At 47.3% G+C, this 24,628-nt stretch overlaps 1 protein-coding gene across 3 annotated transcripts in view; it reads right to left on the bottom strand.

Annotated features, from left to right (window-relative positions):
• Positions 1-989: 989 nt before the first annotated feature.
• IL12RB2 (interleukin 12 receptor subunit beta 2) overlaps positions 990-24,628 on the bottom strand; it is an 80,278-nt gene continuing 56,639 nt past the window's right edge. For 2 of the 3 annotated variants that reach the window (XM_020993133.2, XM_020993135.2), the window contains 7 exons: positions 21,985-22,176; positions 15,692-15,790; positions 15,440-15,598; positions 10,422-10,559; positions 6,052-6,139; positions 5,578-5,677; positions 990-2,361 (listed from right to left, as the gene is read on the bottom strand). In XM_020993133.2, coding sequence (XP_020848792.1) covers positions 1,816-2,361; positions 5,578-5,677; positions 6,052-6,139; positions 10,422-10,559; positions 15,440-15,598; positions 15,692-15,790; positions 21,985-22,176 — 1,322 coding nt within the window. In that variant the 3' untranslated portion in view covers positions 990-1,815. Of the gene's footprint in view, positions 2,362-5,577; positions 5,678-6,051; positions 6,140-10,421; positions 10,560-15,439; positions 15,599-15,691; positions 15,791-21,984; positions 22,177-24,628 lie in introns of those variants that run through there. The other variant, XM_020993137.2, reaches the window with a different exon arrangement.

The raw sequence follows: 24,628 nt of genomic DNA, 5'->3' as shown, positions 1-24,628 counted from the left end.
CTACCAATGGTGTAGAGCCAGGTCCTCAACTTGGGGGCAGCGAACTGATTTTTAAAAATAGGTTGACAGCTATTTGTATTTTATTTTTAAGGACTGGATTCTGAGAAGGGGTCCCTTGGCATAGTGTAAGGGACGGAATACCGATTCTGGGCTTAGAGGATCTGGAATCTTATTCTGCTTTTGACACGACCTGTGGGACCTTAGGGGCAAGTTTAACTTTGCTGGGCCTCAGTTTCCTCATCTGTAAAATAAGGGGCTACCTGTCAAGGCTGAGGTGCCTTCCTTCTCTAGATCTATGATGCTGTGACCAACTGTGTCTGCCAGTAATTTGGGGGGTGGGGGTGGGCAATGGATCAGCCCCAGCCCCAGCTGAAGGAATCTGGATGTCTGAATGATTAAAGAAAACCCAAACATGGCAGGTCTTCTCAGCATTTTACAGAAATCTGAACTTATCTTGTGCAGCACCGCGTGTGGCCTGTTGTAGGCCTTCAGGATCACGGAGACAGAAGGCCAACAAATCTAACCACCTTCTTTTGCAGGTGAGTAAACCAAGGCACAGGAAGGTTCAAAGCCTTGCCCAGGATCATGCAGTTAGTAAGTGCCTAAGGTAAGACTTGAACTCAGGTCTTGGGGACCCCACGACACTGCTCTTTGTAAACTGTGAGCGGGTATAGAGAGCTAAGATGTTTTTGGATTCTCAGGCTGGGTGGGGCTGAGGAGATATAATCTCTGGCCAGTGTCTAAATTGGATGAGCACAGCCAGGAAGGAGTGGTTTCTGCTCCCGACCAAACTGGTTTTCAAAGCAAAACCCTTGCTTCAAAAATACATCTTGGCAGGGCAACAGGTGTGGCATGGGCCGGCTCGGACTAATCCTGGAGAGTTTTCCACTCCATTTGGACTTTCTGGGGAAGAGGGGTTCTCAGAATACCAGATTCGGGGGTGAGTCAATGGACAAACACATTTTAAAACCTCTAAGATTTTCACCAAATGAATGTGGGTAATATTTTTATTTTAAAAATTATCTAGCATTTTTAATCTGGTCTTCTCATGCCCCAAAATCTTACCCTTACATCATTTCTCATTGCCCTTCTCCAGATTGTCTTCCTTCCCCCTTGTAACAAAGAAAGCTGGCTTCTTAGCAAACGCAGTGTTGTGTCCCTGTAGGCCTCCACCTCTCGGCTCTGAGGGAGGGGATAGGTTTTGTCATCTCTCCTGCAGGACTTGTCGGTGTTTTTTCCCTCGACTCAGAATTCCGCTTCTTGTCCGTCTTTCTCATCTTCGGTATAATGGTAATGAGGTATGTTTCCACTCACTTCTTTCTGCAGTGATTCCTGCAAATCTTCCCCCATTTCTCTGAATTCCTCATTGCTCAGTGCACAGCATTATTTCATTACATTCCTATAAAATAGTTTGTTTTTATCTAATCACCCAATGAATGGGCAACCGTGTTATTTCCAGAATCAAGTCGATTCAGTGGTTCCTCCTAAAGCTTTCTGAGGAAGAAGGCCAGTCAGAAGAAGCTTTGATTAAACCCCTAGAATGCTGTGGGTGCAAAAATGAACAACGGCATACAGCCCCTGCCCTCAAGAGGCTTACATTCTAGTAATAAAATTGGTATGGGGTGCACACTTTGAAGGTGAAACACGAGTCATCCTTGGTTCCGTGAGCTGGCTGGGCGCTGCCCAGGTGGGGAAAGCCCCCTGCGCTGCTTTGAGTACTGGACAATCGGATGCACTGCCACTCTGCAAGGTAACCAGGCCATGGGGTGGAGAGTGTGATGACGGCATCCAGGAAAGGCTGGAGCACACGGGCAGTTAGTGAGCGATGGGCCCAGGGTCAATCTTAACTCTGTCCAGAGTCAGCTTCTCTCCACAGGGGAGTGGGTGAAAAGAGCCCTTTGGGAAGATGGAGAAAGACAGGCCCTGCAGCTCACTGTCTTCTAGAGGGTCAGGAGCAGTGGAAGGCAGGTAATCCAGGTTGGAAGGTAAGTAATCTATGTTGGCAGGCAGGTAGACCACGGGGATGTCCCTAAGGTGGCTGCCTGGGTCTTCTGCCTTTGGTCCCCCAGACCCCATCGCCCTGTATGGATCAGCCACTTGTCCTTTGTCAGCCCGGTGTGATCCTGGCGTTGAGGGGTGGGAGACGCCATATTCTGCTCCAGCTTCAAAGGGTTTTGGAACCTGAAGCCAGCTTTCTCTGCCTGGCTCATGGAGCTCTTGGTTTCTTGGCCAACAAGAGGGATGTGTCTCCTGGAGGGTTGGGGCTGGTTTTTGGAGAACTTCTTTGACTTCCAGAGTTTCGGGTTCTTCAGAATTGGTCCAGTTGTTTGAGAGACTTTCAAAATGGAGCTGCATTTCATCCTGATGGAATGAGGGAAGAGCATTGAGACACACACAAATTACACTGAGGCTTCATCTCTTAAAAAGTGTTTTTAACTTGACTTCTGAAATATCCCTTCCACATACCCCAGCGAGCCATCTCTTGCAACAAAGAATAAAAAATGAAAGAAGGGAAAAGCCAGGCACCAAAACCAACCAGTGTATCAACCAATGTGGACTGTGTATTCAGCATTTTACACGTTTAGCGGCCCATCTCTGCCAGAAGAGGAAGGAGGCCCAGCTCAGAGAGCTATCTTTTTTTTTTTTAACTGAGTTTTCAAAGGATGCTTCTTTAGGGTAAAAGAACCTGGTACTTATCACTGATTTCCCTAGCTCAGGCAACAAGGAGAGGATGAGGATTCCGATAGAGTGCATTGTACTGGGAAGAACACTGGACCAGAAACCTAGAGATAGGAGTTCTATCTTTTTTCTGCCGCTTGTAAGTTTGAACAAGTCACTTGGTCTCAGTTTCTCCATCAGGAATGTTGGCCCAGAAGGGATCTAAGGCCCCTTCTGGCTTTAGAATTCTGATTCCTCAAGGAGTTATGGTGGTAAGGTGCCACATTCTGCCCTTCAGCTGGACTAAGTGATTTCTCTGGACTCACTTGTCATTGTTTTATAACCTTCCCCCTTAGGTGGTACTTTGTTGTAGGTATGTTCTTTTGACCCACGTATAAAATACCACCTATTGCATTTATGGGAGACAGACCCAGAGCCTTCGTGTTGACTGTAGTCTATGCAAGGATGGAGTTGGGGGCTTAGCTAAACTGTGTCTCCCTGTCATGTTTTCTTTGTATCCCCAGTATTGGACACATACAATAGGTGCTTAATAAATGCTTGTTGACCTCCTTAAACATAAGATGAAGAATTTGGACCAGGATGGTTCCTAAAGTTCCTTCCAGCTCTAATATTTCACAAGGCCGTGATTCAACAGAGAACCTGAAACATAGAGGTTAGGCGCATGCCTAAATGTCACACAGCTACTCCTGCCCTCTATCCAGTAGACCAGAGCCACCCCACTAAAGCAACAGCAGATTATTCCACTTTGGAATGTACAAGTACAAAGAATGAAAAAGCCCCTACAAACATGAGCGAGCAACTGTAAGAGGCTAACAGTGGATCAGCTATTTACATTCTAACATAGGGTGGTACGTGTTTCCCCTCTGGACCCCATCATGAAGGGTCACAAATGGAGTCTAGTTAGACGGCCTAGGAGTGGTCCTATTGTATTTTGATGATCTTAAATGAAGAAAAGAAAGGGCAGAGAAGAGGAATACACCAAAGGATAGGTGAGGGAGGGTAGCAAAAAATATTTCCCCTAATCAGGCAAGCTGAAGTCCACATGAACATTGTTCTCTGAACTAGTCAAGGAAGGAAGAACATATATAAACTTGGATAGAGGTACATTTCACTAAACAGGGAAACAGAGAAAGAAGAAAAGGGGGAATAAGAGGAAGGGTAGGTTAAGGGAGGGGTTAATCCTAAGCAAAACAAACCGCAGATGTACAAAAATATTTATAGCGGCTCTTTTTGTGATGGCAAGGGAGTACTTATCAATTAGGGAAGGGCTGAATGAGTCATGCTGTAAGAATGTGATTGAATACTATTGTGGTGTAAGAAAGGATGAAGGGGATGTTTCCAGAGAAACCTACGAAGACTTGGATGAAGCGATGCAGACTGAGGCAAGCAGACCCAGTACAGTGTACACGATAACCACACTGAAAGACTACACACTTTGGAAGGCTTAGGAACTCTGAGAGGCCTGATGAGGTTATGTGCTGCCCATCTCCCTGTGGAACAGTGAAGAACTCGGAGGGAGGAATAAGAAATCTGTATTTTTGGACATGGCCAAAATAGGGGTTGTTTTGCCTGACTGTACCGCTTTAAAACAGAAGTTTTCTTTTTCTTTCTCAATTGGGCTGGGGGGTGGGGGGAGAGAGAGGTGGCATATTTTTCTGATTTAAAAAAAATTTAAAACATTAATGGGAATCTCAGTTGCCTTAATTTTTTTAAATCTTCTTTCAGGAATTTCCAACTGCTTTTGTGTGAAAGAATACTTCAAGTAGGGCTTGTCGGTATGTTAGTGATGAGGGAAGGACAGGGCGATGATTTATTTAGGTAGGATTCAAAGGTATGCATTTGCATTTAGGAAATTTCTTTTCCTTTCAGGTTTCCAATTTGGTGTCTGAGCACCTTTGATCCTGGAAAATAGTGAGCCAAGGGGCAGGCGCGGTGGATAGAACACCAGCCCTGGAGTCAGGAAGACCCGAGTTCAAATCTGGCCTCAGACACACAACACTTACTAGCTGTGTGACTCTGGGCAAGTCACTCAACTCCAATTGCCTCACCAAAAAAAAAAAAATAGTGAGCCAGGAAGTGTTTTAGAGACGTCAGTGTAGGTGCCTTTCCACAGGGCCTGAAGTGCCCTGGAGGGTAGACAATCCCAGCATGGGGCATCTAGGGGGAAGATTAAAAAAAGAAGGTGGGAGGCATCTGGGTAGCCACAGAAAAGTTTTTAACAACAATAAATAATAATTTATAGGATGCTTTAAAGTTTGCAAAATGCCTTACACACATTATATCAGTAGAAACCACGCACTCCACCTCTTTGTTTTGAGGAAAACTGAGGCTCAGAGAGAGAAGGATTCACCAGCAGCCTGGATGAGATGCTCCAGAAGGCTTGTTCACTTGTGCCTCTGAAAGCACCATGTCTAGCTGCGTGTGTGGAAGGATGGGTGTGCGGGACCAAGGGAGAAAAAAAAAGAGTGCTTCTGAAGAACAAGGCCAGCAGACCGGTGTTCTAGGATCATAGATAAAGGGTGCTACAGGCATTTACAGATGGGGAAACTGGGGCCCTTGGAGAGTAAGGGACTTGCCCAGGGTCACACAGCTAGGAAGTGTCACCCAGGTGCAAGATGTGAATCCAAGTCCTGTTATGTCCAGGTCTGGTGACGCATGCCTTCTGCCCTGCCTCTAGTCCAATTACCAGAGAGGTTATCTTCATTCAGTCTTGGAGTATCTAGTTTAGAAAATCCACTTGTTCCTGTTGGCCTCGGATCCGGAAAGAAAACAGGCTGTGATGTAAGTAGGTAGAAATTCAAAGTTCTCAGTGACACTGCAGTACTGACTAGAAGTCGTCCTCTCTCATCTTACAAAACAGGAAGGATAGGCTAATTGGACTAGGCATCTAGTGCTTACCTCCATGAGGGAGTATTTCTTGGCCCATATGCTGTTGGCCGGGTCTGGAATCTCTTGATTATACCACTGGGGTTGTAGTGCCGAGAAGACAGACATCACTCTGCAATGAAAGCAGCCAATTAAAAGCCCACATGGGGCCCCCAAGGCCTGGGGATCCTTGTTTCACTGAAAGGGCAGGATTTGCTTTTATAAATATGCTTAACAAAACTAATGCTTTTGTTGAATGACTGGAAGCTTTTGTATTAGCAGCCCAAAGGCCAGAGTTGGGAGCAGGCTAGCTGAATACTATGGGACACAGTATCTGTGAAGTTCTGCCCTTTCTGAGTGTAAATATGTAAGGAGAGCTGTGCCCTGGAGTGTCCAACATGGTGGCTTCCACATGGGATCTAGAAGCCAAGGGTCAAGGCCCAGGACAAAGAAGCCACTGCCGTGACTGCTCTCTGCTGGTGCTGTGAGGCTGAACAGTCAACTTACTTTGCTCGAACTCGAGGCCTAGAGAAAATCCCCACCGCAATCAGGGCTACGGCAATCGGCACCGCCAGGATGTTCCAATTGGGAGCATCTGAAACATTAGCAAACTGGCTTCAGGTGCCTTCCAAGTGAAGACTCTGGGCGCGTCTCTTCAGCCCTGCCTGCCTCAGTTTCCTTGTCTGCGAAATGAGGATATAACAGCACCTACCTCCCAGGGTCAGTGTGAGGATCAAATAAGATAGCTGTAAAGCAGTTAGCACTGGGCCAAACACACAGTAGGCACTTCATAAACTTCCTATGTGTCTCGTCTACTCCCTGCCCCCAAGACCTGGTTGATCATGCTGGGAAACCGAAATGACTCCCTTTTGGTTTAGCCTATACAACCAAGGCTGGCCCCCAAGAATGATTCAGAAGTCCTAAGAGAAAGTGCTGCAATCTGGCCCAGGGGAGAGCCTAAAGGCAGTGGTGGCTTAGTGGAGCTAATACTATGGCTGGGGTGTCCTGCAAGGGTTCTTAACCTGGGATCTGTAAATGTGGCTGGAAGAAAAATGCCGTTTTGTTTTACCAACCCCTAACTGAAATCTAGCATTCCCTTCAATTGGGGATTATTCAACAAACCTAGGCAGCATTATCAGAACCTGTGACTTTGTCATTATTAAAAATCATGGATATTTCCATATCCCATCGCAGCTACAGACACATAGAATCATCACTTTGAAAAAGGGGAAGCACTTCAGATGAGGGGGATCCCTCCTGCTCAAGCCCAGGGCCGGCTGGGTTGTGTCATGTACAGGGAAAACTTTGTGAGTGGGCTAGTGAGTGTCCACAGAGAAGGAATGGGGAAGAAGACTGGAAACCTGGGAGCGGGCCAGATCAGACGGGCTTTAAGAGTGTGGCAGAGAAGAGTTTTCATAGCAGCGGCCATAGGAGACTGCTGAAGAAGGTTTTTTCAGTGGAGGATGATGTGCTAACTCCTTGGTTCTCTGAAAGTGATCCTGTAAGCTTCTAGTGGAAACAATCCTGGCCTCTGACTGCCGCCACTTTCTACTGGTCAGCCACCTTCTGTACTTAATAGTGCCTGACAACCGGGGAAGAAGGGAGAGAATAAGCATTTGTGCAGTACTTCCTGTGTTCCAGGCACCTTGCCAAAGCACCTTGCACAAACCTCATCTGAGCCTCACGACAGCCCTGCAAGGCAGGTGCTGTTATCATCCCTACTTTATAGTTGAGGACGCTAAAATTAGAGAAAATGGACATTTTAGAATTTGCCAGCCCTTCAGGCTGGGGGACCTGGCCTGGAGCAGGAAGGTTGGGAGAGAAACGGGAGAGAAACTCGAGAGCAGCTCAAGGCAGGGATGAGGCTGGGTTGGGGTGAGGGACAAGGTGAGTTTTGGTACTTGAGTTATCCTTGACTCAGCACTTCAGAGTTTACAGATCCCTTTATGTACATTGTCTTTAGCCTCACCACCACCCAATAAGGGAGTATGACTATTATCACACCCATTTCACAAGTAGGAAAACTGAGACCCAGAGATGCAAGACCCAGCCTTGTTCAAAGCTACACATCTGGTAAGGACACAACCAGGATTCCAGCCCAGGGGTTCTCAAAGCCAGCGGTCAAAGGACCTGGGTTGAAATCCTGCCTCAGAGGCTTAACCGCCTGAATGATCTTGGTGAGTCGGTGAGCATTTATTAAGCACCTGTGTTTTCAGTCCTCTCCAGCCTCCACTCCTGAGCCTCCAGGTGGGTTCTCCCATGCCCCAGAAGCCTCCTCTCCCTAAAAGTTACCTCACCCATGGGCTTCTCCCGTCGGAAGTGCTTTCCACCTCTGTGGCCCCTTCTTTGGACTGGCTGGTTCCTCCCAGAACCTCCATTTGAAGAACTTTTCCAGCCTGCCATGCCTTCATTCCAGACTCCCTCCTCCTTCCTTTTAGGTTCTGTCCTCCCCCACTAGAATGTAAGCTCCCTGCAGGTAGGGACTGTCTTTCAGAGTTTACACTCAGTGTTTGTGGACTTGACAAGAAAGCCGCCAGGGTCCCTCCCGCTCTAGGGTCATGAAGCTGTCATAATCCTTTGCCAAGCTACCTCTACCTGCTTTCCAAATAAGGACGTAACTTAGAGGATGGGCTAACTCTGAGACGGTCACCCTAATTAACCTCCTAATAAAAAGCTAGAACAACTTGTTTTGAGCTTGCAACTCATGCAAATAAAGCCACACCACCAGGCAGTGTGGACAGGGTGTCTGGGGCAACCAGACCCGACTGTATCACTCAGATTTTACCATGGACACAAATTACAAGGAAACGCTGGGGAAGTGGCTCATCTGTTAGAAATCTATGCAGAAAGGGAAGGAAGGAGGTGACAGCTACTCTAGTGAGGGGTGAATGAAAAGTCTTGAATTTGGATTGAAAATTTGGGTTCACAAGAACAAGAAGGGAAGGAAGGGATGGAGGGAGGAAGGGAGAGAGGAAGGAAGGAAGGAGGAAGAGAGGGAAGAAGGAAGAATGGAAGGGAGAGAGGAAGGAAGAAAGGGAGAGAGGGAGGAAGGAAGAGTGATTTGCCCAAGGCCATACATACACAAACAATTATATACATGGGATTTGAACCCAGGTCCCCTGACTCGAGACCCAGTGCTCTTTGAAAATAATTTCCAAATTACCTTTGGCATATGTGTCACCTCCCCCAATTAGAGTGGGAGCTGCTGGACAGCAGAGACCATCTCAAACTTTCCATGTATCCCCAAGGCTTAGCACAGTGCTTGGAATACAACAAGTGCTTAATAAGTGCTTTTTTCATTATTTTGTTTGTGAACACTTGGATTGGAAATGTGACCATCACGTGACGGTGCTATCCTTGTGTCCTTGCCTTCTGATGACTTCTCTTAGTTTCTTTATCTATAAAATGGGAATGATTACACCAGTGACTCCTGCCTTGGAGGCTGGCTGTGAAATACAGAATGAAGAGCTCTGGGTAAGCAGGAAATCCCTCACAGGTTGGCTACAGTGATTGCTCAGGGACGTCTGGCCAACATCTCGTGAACCTTCCTCCTACAGAAGCTCGGGCTCATATTCTGACAATAACTCTCAGCCATCGCACTAAAAAGTTGATAAAATGCTTTTGTCCCAACCTGCGAGGGAAGTAGTGCAGGGACAAGTCATTTCTGTAGGTAAGGAAACTGAGGCTGTCAGAGGTTGAGGGACTTGCCCAGAACCATGTGAGTTAGGCAGTGTTGGAGCTGGGACTCGAACCTGGGTCTTTTCTGACTCTGAGTTCTAGACACCGACCTCTGCTGCCCCTCCAGAGAAGGAGCAGCACCTTCCCTCTGTTTATCATCTCCTCTTTATCCTGTAGGTAGCTTACTTTATATGTATTTTCATGTTGCCTCCCCCATTTGATCATAAACTCCATGAGGGCAGGGACTGTCTTTTGCCTCTTTTCATGTAAAAAGTACAGTGCCTGGCACACAGTAGGTGCTTAACTAGTATGTACTGAATTGAATTGAACTGTATCAGGAGACCTGGAGTCCTTTCCTAACTCTGCTACTGACTAACTGTGTGGTCTGGGGCAAATCGCAAGATCCCTGAGCATCTTGGCTTCTTAGTCAATAAGCATTTATTAAGCACCTATTATCTGCCAGGTATTGTGCTAAGCACTGGAGATACAAAGAAAGGCAAAAGACAGCCCCTGCCCTCAAGGAACTTACACTCTAAAGGGGGCAAGGCTAAGAAAACGTGTACCTGTCAGGACTGGGGTAGTTGATGCTTACAGTTTCTTCCAGGTCAAAAGAATCCTCTTGAGTCTATTGAGAGTTTCATTTTCTACTGACAGAGGAGCAGGTTGGGGCAGTAATAACAATAATGCACAATTCGATAGCACATTAAGGTTGCAATTGCGCTGCATATGCTATCTCGTGTGATGATGGATAGAGAGCTAGCTTGGGGGTCAGAATAACCTGGGTTCAAGGCCTGCCTGTACCACTGACTGTCTCTAACCCAGCACAAGGCACGTGAGCCGAGCGTAGAAGTGGCTGAGGAGGCCTGATATGTAGCTACTGAAGGAGTTTTAATCCCAGGATTCTCCATCCTGATAAAATCACAGGTTGGGCTAACAAAATTAATTCACTTGCTGGTGAGGGAGGATGGTGCAGTAGGAAGAGCAGGTGCTTTCATCAACTTTCTAGCCTCTCCCACTAACTCGGTGTGGGTCTCAGGGAAGCAGCTTAACTCCTGCGTGAGGTGGGAAGAATGGGACGCACCTTGTGAGGTGGCTAAATGGGGCCACGGGCAGAGCTTGGGGGAAGACAGCAGAGCAGGCTCAGGATGACACTCCCATGGAGGAGACCTGCAGGCCTCCCTCTTGAGTTTGCATCTCACCTTCCAGGGAAAGCTCCCTCTCATTCCCTCGGGGGCCCTCTCCCGCTGCTGTGGAGGCGGTCATCCACAAGACATACGTGACTCCAGGCCGGAGGCCTCTGATCAGCCTCGAAGTGTTTGCCACCTCGTAGGGAATTTCTGAAAGCGGGGATAAGGACAGAAAGAGGGAGAAAGGCTGGAATGTTTCAAGAAAAGAGATGTGGGACTTGCCAAAACTTTGCTATGCCCCAACAGAAAGTAGGTTCCGTTCCATGCCCATAGGGAATTTTTTTGGCTTATCTAATCAGAAATAGGGTAGCACAGATCATCCATCTAACTGTCTAACCATCTCCCCATCCATCCATCTTTCTATATATCTAACCATTTCTCCATCCATCCATCCAACCTTCTCTCCATCCATCCATCCATCCATCTCTATACATCTAACCATCTCTCCATCCATCTATCCATCCATCCATCCATCCAACCTTCTCTCTATCCATTCATCCATCTCTCTATACATCTAACCATCTCTCCATCCATCCATCCACCCACCCAACCATCCATCTCTCTATCCATGTAACTATCTATCCATCCGTCCATCGAATCCACCCATCTCTTTACCTATCTATATATCTACATCTCTTTCTCTACCTCTATCCATCTCACTGTAGTCTTTCAAAGGGAAAGAATTATTTAAAACACAAAGGTCCTACTATTTTCACTGGTGTGAAGCTATTAAACGAAACGGTAGGAACCATATGGATCTGTTGGCACACTCAGTTTCCTTATGCTTTTCCTGTTTCCTGATGTTCTGTGTAGCCAAAGTTATTTTCAGAGAAATGCTCAAAGGCTTTTTCCCCCTACAAAGAAACATGGGCTGCAGGGGGGATCAGCAATTCCTCCAATGACCTTCTAACTGCTCAAGAGTGGGGCCAACTCACTTTGGGTCTTGGGTGGGTGAGGATGGTATCCTGGCTGCAAAATCAGCCTTGCCTGGGCACCTTTGCTCCCAAGGCAGGGATGAGTCTGTCCTGGTGACCTAATGTGAATGATGGAACTCAGCACTTTGACTGTGCCTCATAACTGAGAATCTTGGTTTTTCTCAGACTCCAATTAATGCCAGACAACATGTGGGTGAGGTGAGCGTGACTAGCCCCACTGAGCAGATGAGGTGACTGAGGCCTGGCCAGCTAATTAGCACCAGGCCCCTGGGAACCCAAAAGTCTGTTCTGAGATCAAGAGATCATAAGATTTAGAGTCAGAAGACACTTTGGCAACTACCTAATCCAACTCCTTCCATTTTACAGATGAGGAAACTGAGGGCAGAGAAGTCAGGTAAGTTGTATAGCCCAACAACAGGACAGCATCCAGGCTCTCTGACTTCCAATCCCGCCCCCTTCCCACTGAACTACACAGCCTCTCAGCTCTAATACAGACTTTGGGTCAAAGGACAACCCCATGTGTTTATCCGGTAGAAGAAAATGAACTTTTGGAGCATCGGTACCAATAGTGACGATAATGGTAATAACTCACATTTGTACGGCACTTTCAGCAATCACAAAACACTTTCCTGACAGCTGTGAGATGCTTCACAAATGTGGAAATCAAGTCTCCAAGCATAAGCTCAGAGCACTGTATGAATTCGGGCTGTGGTGGTGTCGTAGTGCAGAGAGTACAGCAGACTGAGTTCAAACCCAGTTTCAGACGCTTAGTAAGCTGTGTGACCCTGGGCAAGTCACAACCTCTGCCTGCCTTAGTTTCCTCGCCTGTAAAACAGGGATAATAATAGCAGCTACCTCCCAGGGTCGCTGGGAGGATCAAACGAGACGATGTTTGTAAAGGGTTTAGTCCCGTGCTGGGCATACAGTAGGTCCTTAATAAAGGCTTGACGACTGATTGGCTACCCAGGTCTCTTGCACGGACAGAGAAAACGGCTTCTTGTCCAACGAAATCACAACTTTGGGGGACGTGAGGGAGTGGGGGATGGGGAGAAGTGGCCCGTGGGCTGAACCTGCGACTCCATCGATGTGGGGAACTCCCAGTGAGGAAACTCCCTCTACCAAAGCAGATCTGCTGCCTGGGGGCCTGCAGAGAAGTGACCTACCTGGGGCCATACAGCCCAGGATATGTTAGAGGTAAGACACAAACCCAAGTCTTGCCAACTTCAAATCCAGGATCCCTCCCAATATACAATGTAGATGATAGCGTTTGCACACAATCGTTCTTGGACTAGTCTTGCCGATTCTTAACCTGGGGCTTGTGAATATTTTGACAGCTTTTTTTGTTGCTCAGTCATGTCCAACTCTTCGTGATCCCATCTGGAGTTTTCTTGGCGGAGATCCCGGAGTGGCTGGCCACTTCCTTCTCCGGCTCATTTGACAGATGAGGAAACGGAGGCAAACAGGGTGAAATGACTTGCCCAGGGTCACACAGCTAGCTAAAGTGTCTCAGGTTGGATGCGAATTCAGATTTTCTGGACAGCAGGCTGGGTCCTCTATCCACCGTGCAACTTAGGTGATAACTTTATCCCATAGAATTGATTTCCAAAAACATGATTCTGAGGAGGAGTCCATGAGCTTCACTTGACTGCCCAAAGGGTCCAGAAACCACAAAAAAGGGTAAGGACCTGTGGATGAGATTCACTACCAGGCCATGTAGAAATACAGAAAAAAGGAACAGTCCCTGGCCTCAGGGAGCTTACGGCCTGCTGGGCAAAGACTGACCTACTGCCTGTAAGAGGCAGACCTGCCTCATGCCCAGACTGTTTGCCTCCATAGCTAAGACTCCTTCCATTAGTCCACCCTGCTGAACTGCCTCGACAGAGAAAGCCCTGTGCCAATTTTCTCAAGGTCACGCTTGTCCGACCGGCTGATGCCCTGCCGTGAGGAGTAGCTGAGCAGCCCTGAGCCAGAAGGGAGTTTGATGGTGTGTTGAGTTGAAGATTAAAAAAAAAAAGGTTCATAGGATCCTGATTGTGGGCAAGTATATGCCAGACAGGGGTGGATTTGGAGGTGGTGATAGCTGAGGGGTGACTCTGTGGTCTGGAAATTAACTGGAGAGAAGAGAAAGAAGTCTAGCAAGATATGCCGGTCTGGGACTCGGTGCAGTGTCAGATTTCGGAAAAGGATCTAAGAGGCCTCCTAATAAACTGCTGGGGGAGCGGAGGAAAGCTTTAGAATAGAAGAAGGTAATGGAGAGATAAAAGCTGATTAGCAGATAGCCAGAGAGATGCTGGTGCACTGGTAGGAGACGCTTCCTCTTTTCCATTTTATTTTATTTTTCAGTTAACAAGCATTTATTTTCTCTCCCTTCTGCCCTTTTTAATTTAAAAGAACAAAGGGGAAAAAAGCTTCTAACAAATATGTAGTCAAGGAAACACATGGTCAGTGTGCAGAAGGTACGTGGGAGACACTTCCAAAAAACTATACGGGATAAGATTGGCATTAATGCTGCTAGGATCATGGATTCATAGATTTGAAGGGGAAAAGGACCTCCAACACCAGTTAGTGTAAATCCCTCATTTTACAGAAGAGGAAACAGGCTTGTTGTTCAGTCATTTAGGTTGTGAAAACCCCTGCTGGAGTTTTCTTAACAAAGATACTCGAGTGGTTTGCCATTTCCTTCTCCAGCTCATTTTGCAGAAGAAGAAACTGAGGCAAACAGTGACTTGCCCAGGTATGAGGAATGACGAGCAGGATAATTTCAGAAAAACCAGGAAAGACTTACATGAACTGATGCAAAGTGAAGTGAGCAGAAGCAGGAAACAGTAACAGCAACATTGTAAGGACAATCAACTGGGAGTGATTTAGCTCTTCTCAGCAATGCAATGATCCAAGATAGTCCCAAAAGACTCATGATGGAAAACGCTATCTGCCTCCAGACAAAGAACTGATGGCTATGGAATATAGACCAAAGCACGCTCTCTTTCTTTCTCCTTCCTCCCTCCCTCCCTCCCTCCCTTTCTTCCTTCCTTCCTTTCTCTCTCTCCTCTTTTTCTTTCTTTCCTAGTCTTCTTGCACAAAATGACTAATATGGAAACGTTTTACATGATTGCACATGTATAACTTCTATCAGATTGCATACCATTTCAGGGAGGGAGGAGGGAAGGGAATGGGATAGAATTTGGAATTTTAAAAAAACCCTCATATTAAAAAATTGTTTTTATGTATAATTGGGAAAAAATCTATGTGCACGTATTTCATTTTTAAGTAACTTACCCAGGGTCACACGGCCAGTGAGCGTCTGTGGCCACATTTGAACTCAGGTCTTCCTGACTCCAAGCCTGATGCTCTCTCCACTGAACCACCTAGCTGCCCATGGCTAAATGACTTCCAATTTCCCACAGGTGTTGCTCCAGGCATGGGATTCGAACCCAGGTCCATTGCCTCCAGAGCCAGTGTTTATTACGGTTCCATAGCGCCCCACCAATGCTAGACTATTGCATTTCGGATTTGCACGTCTATGGTTCATGTGGGTCCTTTACATATGTGACAGCGTGCCTTGGCTCATCAAGTATGGCCCAGTCCCTCTCCAAGAGCTGTTCCCGACCTTAAATGTCATTTAATAACGTAATGCCAAGCTCATCTCTTTACAAATGTTGGGGGCTACGGGCACGGAATTTTTTGGTTTTGTATTTTTGGTGCCTGGAGCATAGAAGGAGGAAAGGATTATAGATTTAGAACTGGGAAGGCCAGAGAGGCCACCTAGTCCGACCCGCTTGTTGTAATAAGCAGGCGACTGGAGCCCAGGAGGCGGGGACTTCCCCAAGGTCACCAAGGCAGAATTTGAACTCACTTCCTCCTGACTCAACAAGCAGTGTTCTCCTCCCCGCCGCCCCCCCCCCAAAAAAAAGTAGTTACTTCAAGCTTTTTTTCCACTAGGGAGAAATCTGAGGTCCCTGGTGGGGCAGTGCCTTGACCATGGCCATCCAAGCCTTACTGAACCTTCAGTCACTTCCGAAAAGGACTGGGAGGCTCGGGGCGGGGGCGGGCGTCTGCCTGCCCCTCCCGCTCCAGGCTTTTGGAACATCCACCTACCGAAGATGTGAGACGGGGACTGGGAGCGCGGCTCCTGCAGGTAGATCTTGTAATGGAGGAGGCAGCCCATTTGCTCCTGAGCAGGGATTTCGTCCCAGGTAACGGACGCTGTGCCTTTGCCCGCTGTGGCGTTTTGGACACGGGGGCCGGTCAGGGGTTCTGCGAAACAGAACGAAGTATAACAGGAGAGCCTGAGACTCCCAGGAAGCCGTCCCGCCCCCCTCTCTTCCCATGGGGCGCAGAGTACGGCACCTTTGCTGGTCAGATCAGCCCAGGTCCTGGCGCAGCCGGCTCCATCCCCCCACAGGGCGCACAGGCGGATCTGGTAACACAGGTGGGGTCTTACGTGTTCTGCATGGAAAAATAAAAAAGTCTGATCACAGAGGACAGCCAGAAAAGCAACGAGCGTGGGCGTCCCTATTCAACAACCCGGGTACGGGTCACCCCTTACTTCTCCCATCCAGCCTGGCAACTCCATCCCCTGCCCCTTTCTTTGGCAGCCCTCCCCTGGTTTACAGCTCAGGGGGCGCTCACTTAAGTCGTGGTCACACAGGTAGCACCCCCAGTCCTCTGAGTCCAGAGCTCACTCTGCTCCTTCCACCGTACCAGGTTGTCTCCGTTAAATGTTGTCCATCCTTCTCTTTGCCAATTGAATTTCTATTTATTCTTTGAAGTCCAACTCAAATACATGTCTTCCAAGAAGACTTCCCTGATGACTCTCACCCTAATACCCTCATTGTGAAGTTTTCTGGGGCAGGGGTTCTCCAAGTGTGGCCCGAAGACCGAGGAATTTCAGCTGGCCTCATGAGGTCAAAACTACCTTTATAATAATAGGAGGACATGTATTTGCCTATTAATATGTCTCCCCTTTCCAACTATGTATCCATGCAATGTTGGATTTTCTTCAGACTTCAATCAAAACATCACAGCACAACTGTAGCAGCAGAGAGGAGAATCCAACTGTTTTCCATCCATCCAGACATTAGAGATATTTGCAAAAATATATATAAAGTGTAAATGCAATGCTACATTTCTCACTAAATTTTTTTATTTTGGAAAATAGTTATTTTTCACAAACTACATTATTTATGTTAATATGTAATGTGTTTGTAATTGTTACTTTAAATGAACCAATATTTTAACATTTTTATCATTTTTAATTTCTAATATGGTAAATGTTGATAGCTATGATTCCCCCATAAACAAAAGGTTCCTGAGGCCCTCAATAATTCTGAAGAGCAGAAAGAGAGTCTGAGACCAACAGATTGGAGAATCGTTGTTAAAGAATAGTGTTGTCGACCTCAGACACTTGACACTTACTAGCTGTGTGACCCTGGGCAAGTCACTTAACCCCGATTGCCTCGCCAAAAAGCAAAAACAAGAATATTGTTATCCACACTCTTCTCATTCCTACAGTAGAACATAAATTTCATGAGGGCAGGAACTGTACTTTATTTAAATTTTGTATCACCCCCAGTGCCTAGTATAGGGCATAAAGGAAGAATCTAATGTTTGTTGAATTAAATTTGTTGGACTAACTTTATAAATGTATGTTTACATATATGGAGGTATATATGTATGTATGTGTGTGTGTGTGTGTGTGGACAATACTTATATATGGTATATACTTATATACAACCTAATAATAATGACTATTATTTACATACTGCTTACATACTACAAATTGCTCGATAGACATTATCATGCTTGAGCAGAGAAACATTTCACCTCTGAAGTAGCAGCCTGCACCCTGACATACCTGCCACGAAAACCTCAATAACACAATGCAGTCAGTTAACAAGCATTAATTAAACTCCAGAAATAAAACTAGGTGGTTGGCACTGTAGATAGAGCCCTAGCCTTGAAGTCACAAAAACTTGAGTTCAAATCCAGCCTCGGAAACTTACTAGCTGTGGAAGGACCCTAGGTAAGTTCCTTCACCATTATCTGCCTCAGTTTCCCCACCTGTAAAATGGGGATAATAACAGCACCTACTTCCCAGGGTGGTTGTGATCAAATGAGATACAATTTGTGAAGTGCTTTGCAAACCTTAAAGTGCCATATAGATGTTAGCTATCATTGCTACTACGTGCTAGGCCCTGTGCTAAGTATTGGCACTATATAGAAAGGCAAAACCAGCTCCCTGTTCTCTAGGAGCTTACACTTTAATAAAGGAGAGAATGTGCAAATGACTATGGACATACAGGAAACACACAGGGGGAAATGGAGGTCATCTTGGAAGGACGAGCGTCAGGGGACTGAGAAAGGTGGGATCTGAGGTGAGTCGTGAAAGACGCCAGGGAAGCAGAGGCAGATGCGAGGAGTCAGCGCCTTCCGCGGTTGGGAAGAGCCGGTGCACAAGCACGGAGCGTAGGGGATGTGCGACAGACAGCAGTGGCCACGGGGCAGGGAGTGTCTGGAAGAGGGCAAAGTGTAGGAATTCTGGAAAGGCAGGAAACGACCGAGTTATGGACAGCTCTGGATGCCAAATAGAGGATGTTCTATTGGACCCTGGAGGACACGGTCGCTGCTGGCGTTTACTGAGAAGGGTAAATGACAGGTCAGGCGTAGGCTTGTTGAGGATTATCTGTTTGGCAGCTAAGGGGAGGATGGATTAGAGTGGGAAGAGATGAGGTGGGGCCACGAATTAAGAGCCTTTTACAATCATCTAATAATCAGATGGGGGCCCCATCTGGGGTGTAGCTGAATAGTTGGCCAATCTGTTAGAATGACCACTTTCTCTTTGGATGGATCACCCGGGTTTTAAATAGGAAGTTCTCAGAGAGACGTGTGTGTGTGTGTGTGTGTGTGTGTGTGTGTGTGTGTGTGTGTGTGTGTGTTGCTCGTGCCTGTGCATGTGTGAAAGTGTGAGAAAAAGAGGGAGAGAGAAGAGGGGATAGAGAGAAAAACACAAGGGAACAGGAAAAGATAGGGAAAAAAGAGGGGAGGAGAGACAGAGAGACAGAGAGAGAGACAGAGACAGAGAGACAGAGAGAGAGACAGAGACAGAAACACAGACAGAGAGACAGAGAGAGAAACAGAGAGAAAGAGACACAGAGAGACAGAAAGACGTGGCTTCAGAAGACAACCTAATGTTAACCAAGAAATCCCATTAAGCAGCAGGTGTCCAGAGCCAGCATTGCTACTATTGGGAGCAAGCATGAAAAGAGGTCCCCCTCCAAAAACAATACCCCTAGGTGCGTTTGTTGGGGTATTGATCCGCAGCGATTGTGCCTTGGCCAAGTGAAATAAGGGAAGAGTCATCATTAGCTCCAAACTACGAGATAGCCCCAAGCCCATTCAGAAACTCACAGGGCAAGAACAGAGTTACGTTTTGTGCGGCCCTCCCGTAGGTGAGCTCCTGAACCACGTTCTGCTTTTCCACCCATGTGGAATGAAGCGGTGCACTGCCTAGGGCCATGGGCGCTCCATCCAGGTCACAAACCAGTGCACCAATGAGTTGCACCTGGCTGGTGAGGTCTGGCAATCTTAATGACAGATTGGAGGGAGGCCCCCCGCCTGGGCCCGAGTCTGAAGGCTTATGGGGAGATATTGGAATGGATGTTGTGACCTTGTGTGGACTCCTCCTCCTGGGAGGACAGTCCGCATTAGGCACTGGGCGCCTACCTCAGATGCCTGGGACTCAGTACCTCTGGCTCTGTGAAATGAGAAGAATTAGACCAGGTGTCCTCTCCCTTCCCTTCCAGCATGAAATCAATGGTCCCCTGACCATGGGCTCAGAAGATGGTCTGGGTCAAAACCCAAGTCAATGGATTTTGTGGGTGGTTTTTTCTCTGGCGTTCCTAAGCCTGAGGAGTCTAGCTCTGACTGTGATGAACCCACTGAGAAGCCTCATGGAGGAATGGTGAGAGGAGGAGACTTGGAGGGTTTGGGTTTAAATACTGACCCCCCCCCCCCGGCAGCCATCACTGTGGGAGCTGCAGCCACAGCTTCTGAAGACCCACAGAGGAACACTCTCTCCACCAGAGTCCAAGGCCCTGTCCAGTGGCTCAACACCAGAAACCAGCCTTATTTTATCAGTGGAAATGACATTAATGAACATGCAGGATCATCTAGCAAAAACTAGACGACTACTCACACAGCTACCAAGTATCTAAGGCAGGATTTGTGCTGGGAGGAGGATTTGAACTCAGGTCTCTGAGGCCAGCTATCTATCCACAGTGGCCCTTCCCCAATCATCATCTTTAACCTCATGAATCCTGGCTTCCACACTGACCAGCCTTCTAAAAGTACTCTTCAGAAGGTCACTGGGACCCCTCTACTGGCCAAGCCAGCAAGAGTGTGAGAGACTAGGAAGATGGGCCGAATCTAACAAGATGGCATGTATCAGGGATACTGCAAGCACTTCCCTGGAGCCATGATTTCCTGGATGCGGCTATTCCCTGCAATGGAACCGATCACAACTAAGTTGGTCTTCCCATCCCATGACCCCCGTCCACGTCCTCCTGTCCCTCTTAGAGAGGAAATTCTCCATACACTGAAGACCGTCCGCTAGGCCTGGCTGTGGTGTAAAATCCAAGCTTGTCCAACTGCTATCCCTCACTCAGAGGATGACCACCTCCCCTCCAATCACCCATCTCCTGAATGGAACTCGTTTGTGCCATTTACCGTGTGTGAGCCTGCAATGGCAATACACTACGTGTGCAAGCCTCCAATAACAATGTGCCACAGCCAGCTGATGCCTGCCACACATCTCTTTCCCTGGTCCCTTGGTGCCTGTTACTTTTTCTTATTCTTCAGAGATGGTGGTGATTCATGAGCCATGGCCCTGTAGCATCACTGGAAGCATGTTTCTGATATCTAGGGGGAAGTCTGGTCTTGTGAGAAGGCAGCTTGTACAGCGGCGAGAGCCCAAGGCTTGGGGTCTAGGACAGAGGTGTCAAACTCACAGCCAGCCAAACTTTCAGTGCCTCTGAACCAGATTAAAATGTAATGAAGAAATGTTGAACAGAATTAATAAAAATACCATATGACACAGATGATGTTAATTAATGGTTTCCTGAGTCAATGTGCCAGCCTGCAGGGATCCCTTTCTATAAGAATCTGATACTACTGGTCTGGAAGACCCAGGTTCAAATCACTCCTCGACATTTAGTAGCTGTGCAACAAGGCACATCATTTAACTTTCCTGGGCCTCAGACTGCTCATATGTGAAAGAAGGGGATTTGTGCCCGATGATCTCTCAGGCCCTTCCCACCTCTAACGCTATGACCTTATGATCCTGTGATTTCATCTGTGGAAGGACCTGTAGGTGTAGAGACTGTCCACCGATGCACAGAAGTAGCTCCTCTGTCTGTGGTCAGAGTGTCCCCAGACAATCCTCTAGGACTCTGGAGGTAACATTTGCATGGCTCTTTTGAGTTTTCAAAGTGCTTTACAAATATTATCTCCCCTGCATATGAGGAAACTGAGGCACAGAGAGTAGCTTGCCACAGCTAGTAAGTGTCTCAGGCAGGATTTGAACTCAGGCGCAGCACTCTTTGCCACCTAATTATCCCTCTTACTAGAATCATGTCTGGCTCTTTTTTTGGCTTAGACCTGTGATGTGATTTCATTAGTATAATAAGAAAACTCCCTCTACCAATGCTGAGTAGCACCTGCTTGGCAACCAGAGTCTTGGAGAAATGCCTGGAAGAAGATTGGTGTGGAAAAAAAAAAAAGAAAGAAAAGATGGGAGTTGTCTTCATTTTCTCTAGAAAGCATCTCTCAGTTACTGAAAGCAATATACTTTCTCCAAAGGGCAGCCTTCTTCCTGTTCAGTTCTGGGCTCGGCCAATTGTCCATCATCAGGATCCATTCAAAATATGTGTGCTGATCAGTCAACTCCATGTACAGGGCAGCCGACACTCTGGCACAGGCCGGACAAGGGCATTCTTCACCCAACTGGTTTTTTTTCCCCACGTGGGTTGACGGTCTGAGCTCTTCTGAGTGTCTCACTGACAAACAGTGTTCCAGGGCTTGATACAAGCGAGCCACAGAATTTGCAAACAGAGGCATCTGGGGGACCCCACCACATATTGGAACTTCCCGTTTGGACTTTTTTTTATAGGATTGTTGTTTATTTGTTTTAGTCACATCTGACTCTTTGTGACCCCATTTGGGATTTTCTTGGCAAAGATCCAGGAGTGGTTTGCCATTTCCTTCTCCAGCTCATTTTACAGATGAGGCAACTGAGGCAAACAGGGTGAAGTGACTTGCCCAAGGTCACACAGCTAGTCAGTGTCTGAGGCCGGATTTGAACTCAGGAAGATAAGTCTTCCTGACTCCAGGCCTGAGATTCTATCTACTTGCCCACCTATCCTCTATTGTAATTATTTTCTATATAGGGAATATAACATATATATACATGCATAACACATATATACAATACATGTGTTATTCTGCCTGCGAATGTGTGTGTATATATTCAGTATTATGTACACACACACACACACACACACACACACACACACACACAACCAGCATGACTTGTATTCAGGGCAATATGACAGAACGTTCTGGAGGAGGGCTGGTGGGTTCATTACCTGATATCACGGTGGACATGTTGACAGTGGGAAGTCGGCCCCAGTTGATGGGCGAGGACGGGCTGTTGCCCGTGCCAAGGGCTCTCCACTCCACCAAATACTCCTTGACCAAGGTGGCAGCTCCATGAGGAGGCTCCCAAGTCACCCTGATACCATCTGTCCCCTGAGGTTTGGCCAAGACGTTTCGAGGAGCTTTATAAAGGAAAAAGCACAGAGAGACAGAGGCCATTGGTAAGAGCAACTCATTCCAGCCAAGTCAGGGGAGAATTTCGAGTCAGAATCCCAGGATCTCGAGTTGGAAGGGCCCTGGGAGGTGGTTGTCTAGGCCAGGGGTGGAAAAGCTGCAGCCTCAAGGCCACATGTGGCTCTGTAGGTCCTCAAGTGCGCCCTTTGAATCCTCACATCTTCCAGCTTCTTCTCTCCTAATGAAGGGCCTTCTGAGCTCCGGGCCACTCCCTTTGCAACATGGGGCCCATCCACAGTATATACCCGACTTCCATTGCAACCCCTGGCAGAAACACACCCCAAACCCCAAGACCTCGATCTCTCCTCTTTTGCAGCACCTCCAGGCCCCCTCCTAGAGACCCAGTGTTCATAATCCCTGGTTTCCTTGCCATCTCACCCCACCTCCTGACAGTCTTTCCCAGCCCCCGCCTAGCCTGCAGGGCTGGTTTGTACACAGCTGTTTCTGTGTTGTCCCCCAATTATGCTGTGAGCCGCCTGGGAGCAGCGACTGCCCTGACTTTCTTGGTATCCGCAGTGCCTGGCACACAGTAGGTGCTTAATACATGTATATCGACTAAGAGAGAAAAAGAAAAGACTGTTCAGGTAAACCAAACAGCACCTGCAACAGTCACCCCTATCATGCAGCCCCGAGTTCCCCATCTCTGAGGAGAAAGTGGGGCGCTGTCCTCTCCTCTCTGAAAACCTTCTGGGGCCAAGCTCCATTGTGATAACTTCACAACACCCAGTTTCAATCTTTTATTGCGACTCTTTCCAGTTACAATGCTGTAGTCATTGTGTACGTTTTTTTTCCACGACTGTTTAATTCACTTTGCATCTGTTCATGAAAGATGGCATAGTATAGGGAAAAGAATGTTGGATGTGGAGATACAAGGATCTGGGTTCAAGTCCTGCCTCACCTGGTAGTTATGTGACTCTAGACCAGTCTCTTGACCTCTCTGTGCCTCAGTTTCCTCATCTGTAGAACAAAGGGGTGGGAATTGATGGCCTCAAGTTCTCTTGCTTGAAGCTCTGGACCCATGATCCAATGAATGAATGATAACACTGGCTGGGATGAACGGTAAAGTGTGTAGTAGGTGCTTTTAGGTCATTAGGCCCTTCTGTGTGCTCTTCATGGTCACCGTGTCTTGTCACCCTCTCTTCTGAAGGGCCTCACATCTTGCTGCCAGTGGGAGTTATTTCTGGCGTGGAGACCCCAGCGTGCCCACACCAGGCTCCATCTTTCTCCTCTAGAGGACCAGAGGAAGGGCGATGCATCATGGGCAGTTATCCAGGTGAGGAGTCACGGCATCACAGACAGACAGCTGGGAAGGGCTTTAGAGGCCACCTCACACAACCCTGCCATTTCACAGATGAAGAGACTGAGTCCAGAGAGATCACTGACGTGCCCAAAGTCAGACAGGCAGTCAGTGTCAGAGGTGAGATTTGAGCCCATGTCCTGAGCCACCCAATGCTGTACACTCCATGTTACCTCCTCCATCACATGTCCTATTCTTACTAGTTCTGCCAGCCTCCTCCAGAATACGCCTTACACTGAACCCCTCATCTCCATGCTCATGATTCCAGCTGCAGGCAGGGCTTACCCGGCTTCTCCCAGACTGCAGCAATGACCTTTCAGCGGTTCCCTCCCCATTTCCCATCACTTCTGTTTGCAGAAGCTGCACACCGGCATCTCTTTCCAGGCTATTTTTTTTCATCTTTCTCAAGTTTTTTTTGCTTTAATTTAGCTTTTCTTTTTCAGTCCTTATCTTTCTAGAACCCATCTAGAACCTTTGTCTTTCTAGAACCTGTGCATTCTCCCTCTCCACATTCAGTCAGTCTCCATATCCTTCTAAGTCTGAGACCTGGGTTCAAATCCTGGTTCTGACGCTTTCCTAGCATGTTAGTTAACATTTCAGGGCCTTCCTCAGTTTCCCTATGTGTAAAGTAGAGGCAACAGTGCTTTCCCAGCTTAGTTCACAGGACAGTTGGGAAGAAAGCGCATTGTGAACCTCACTGTGCTGTAGAAGTGTAAGCCATGTTGGACATCTTCTACCTCGGGAACACAGAGGGGGCCTGGGATAGTGAAGAAGACACGAGTGAGGATCCCATCTCAGACATTACTGGTTGTGTGCCTGGATAAGTCATGCCACCTCTGTCTGCCTCAGTTTCCTCATCTGTAAAATGGGAAGAATAATGGCACCCTCCTCACGGGGCTGTTGAGGCTCAAATGTGTATTTTGAAGTTTTACAAAGGTTGGCTATTATTAATTTATACTGGAGTATAAGACCTATGTAGTCTGTCTAGGGACCCCTGGGCACTTTTAAGTCTCAACTAAAATTCCACCTTCTACAGGGAGCCTTCCTCAACCCCTCTTATTCCAGGGCCTTCCCTCTTAAGTATTTCCATGGATCCTACATAT

This window comes from Phascolarctos cinereus, unplaced genomic scaffold, assembly GCF_003287225.1.
Source record: "Phascolarctos cinereus isolate Bilbo 61053 unplaced genomic scaffold, phaCin_HiC Scaffold_5;HRSCAF=322, whole genome shotgun sequence".
Taxonomy (NCBI): Eukaryota; Metazoa; Chordata; class Mammalia; order Diprotodontia; family Phascolarctidae; genus Phascolarctos; species Phascolarctos cinereus.
Note: the sequence above shows the minus strand (reverse complement) of the source record. Positions and strands in the feature narration are given on the sequence as shown.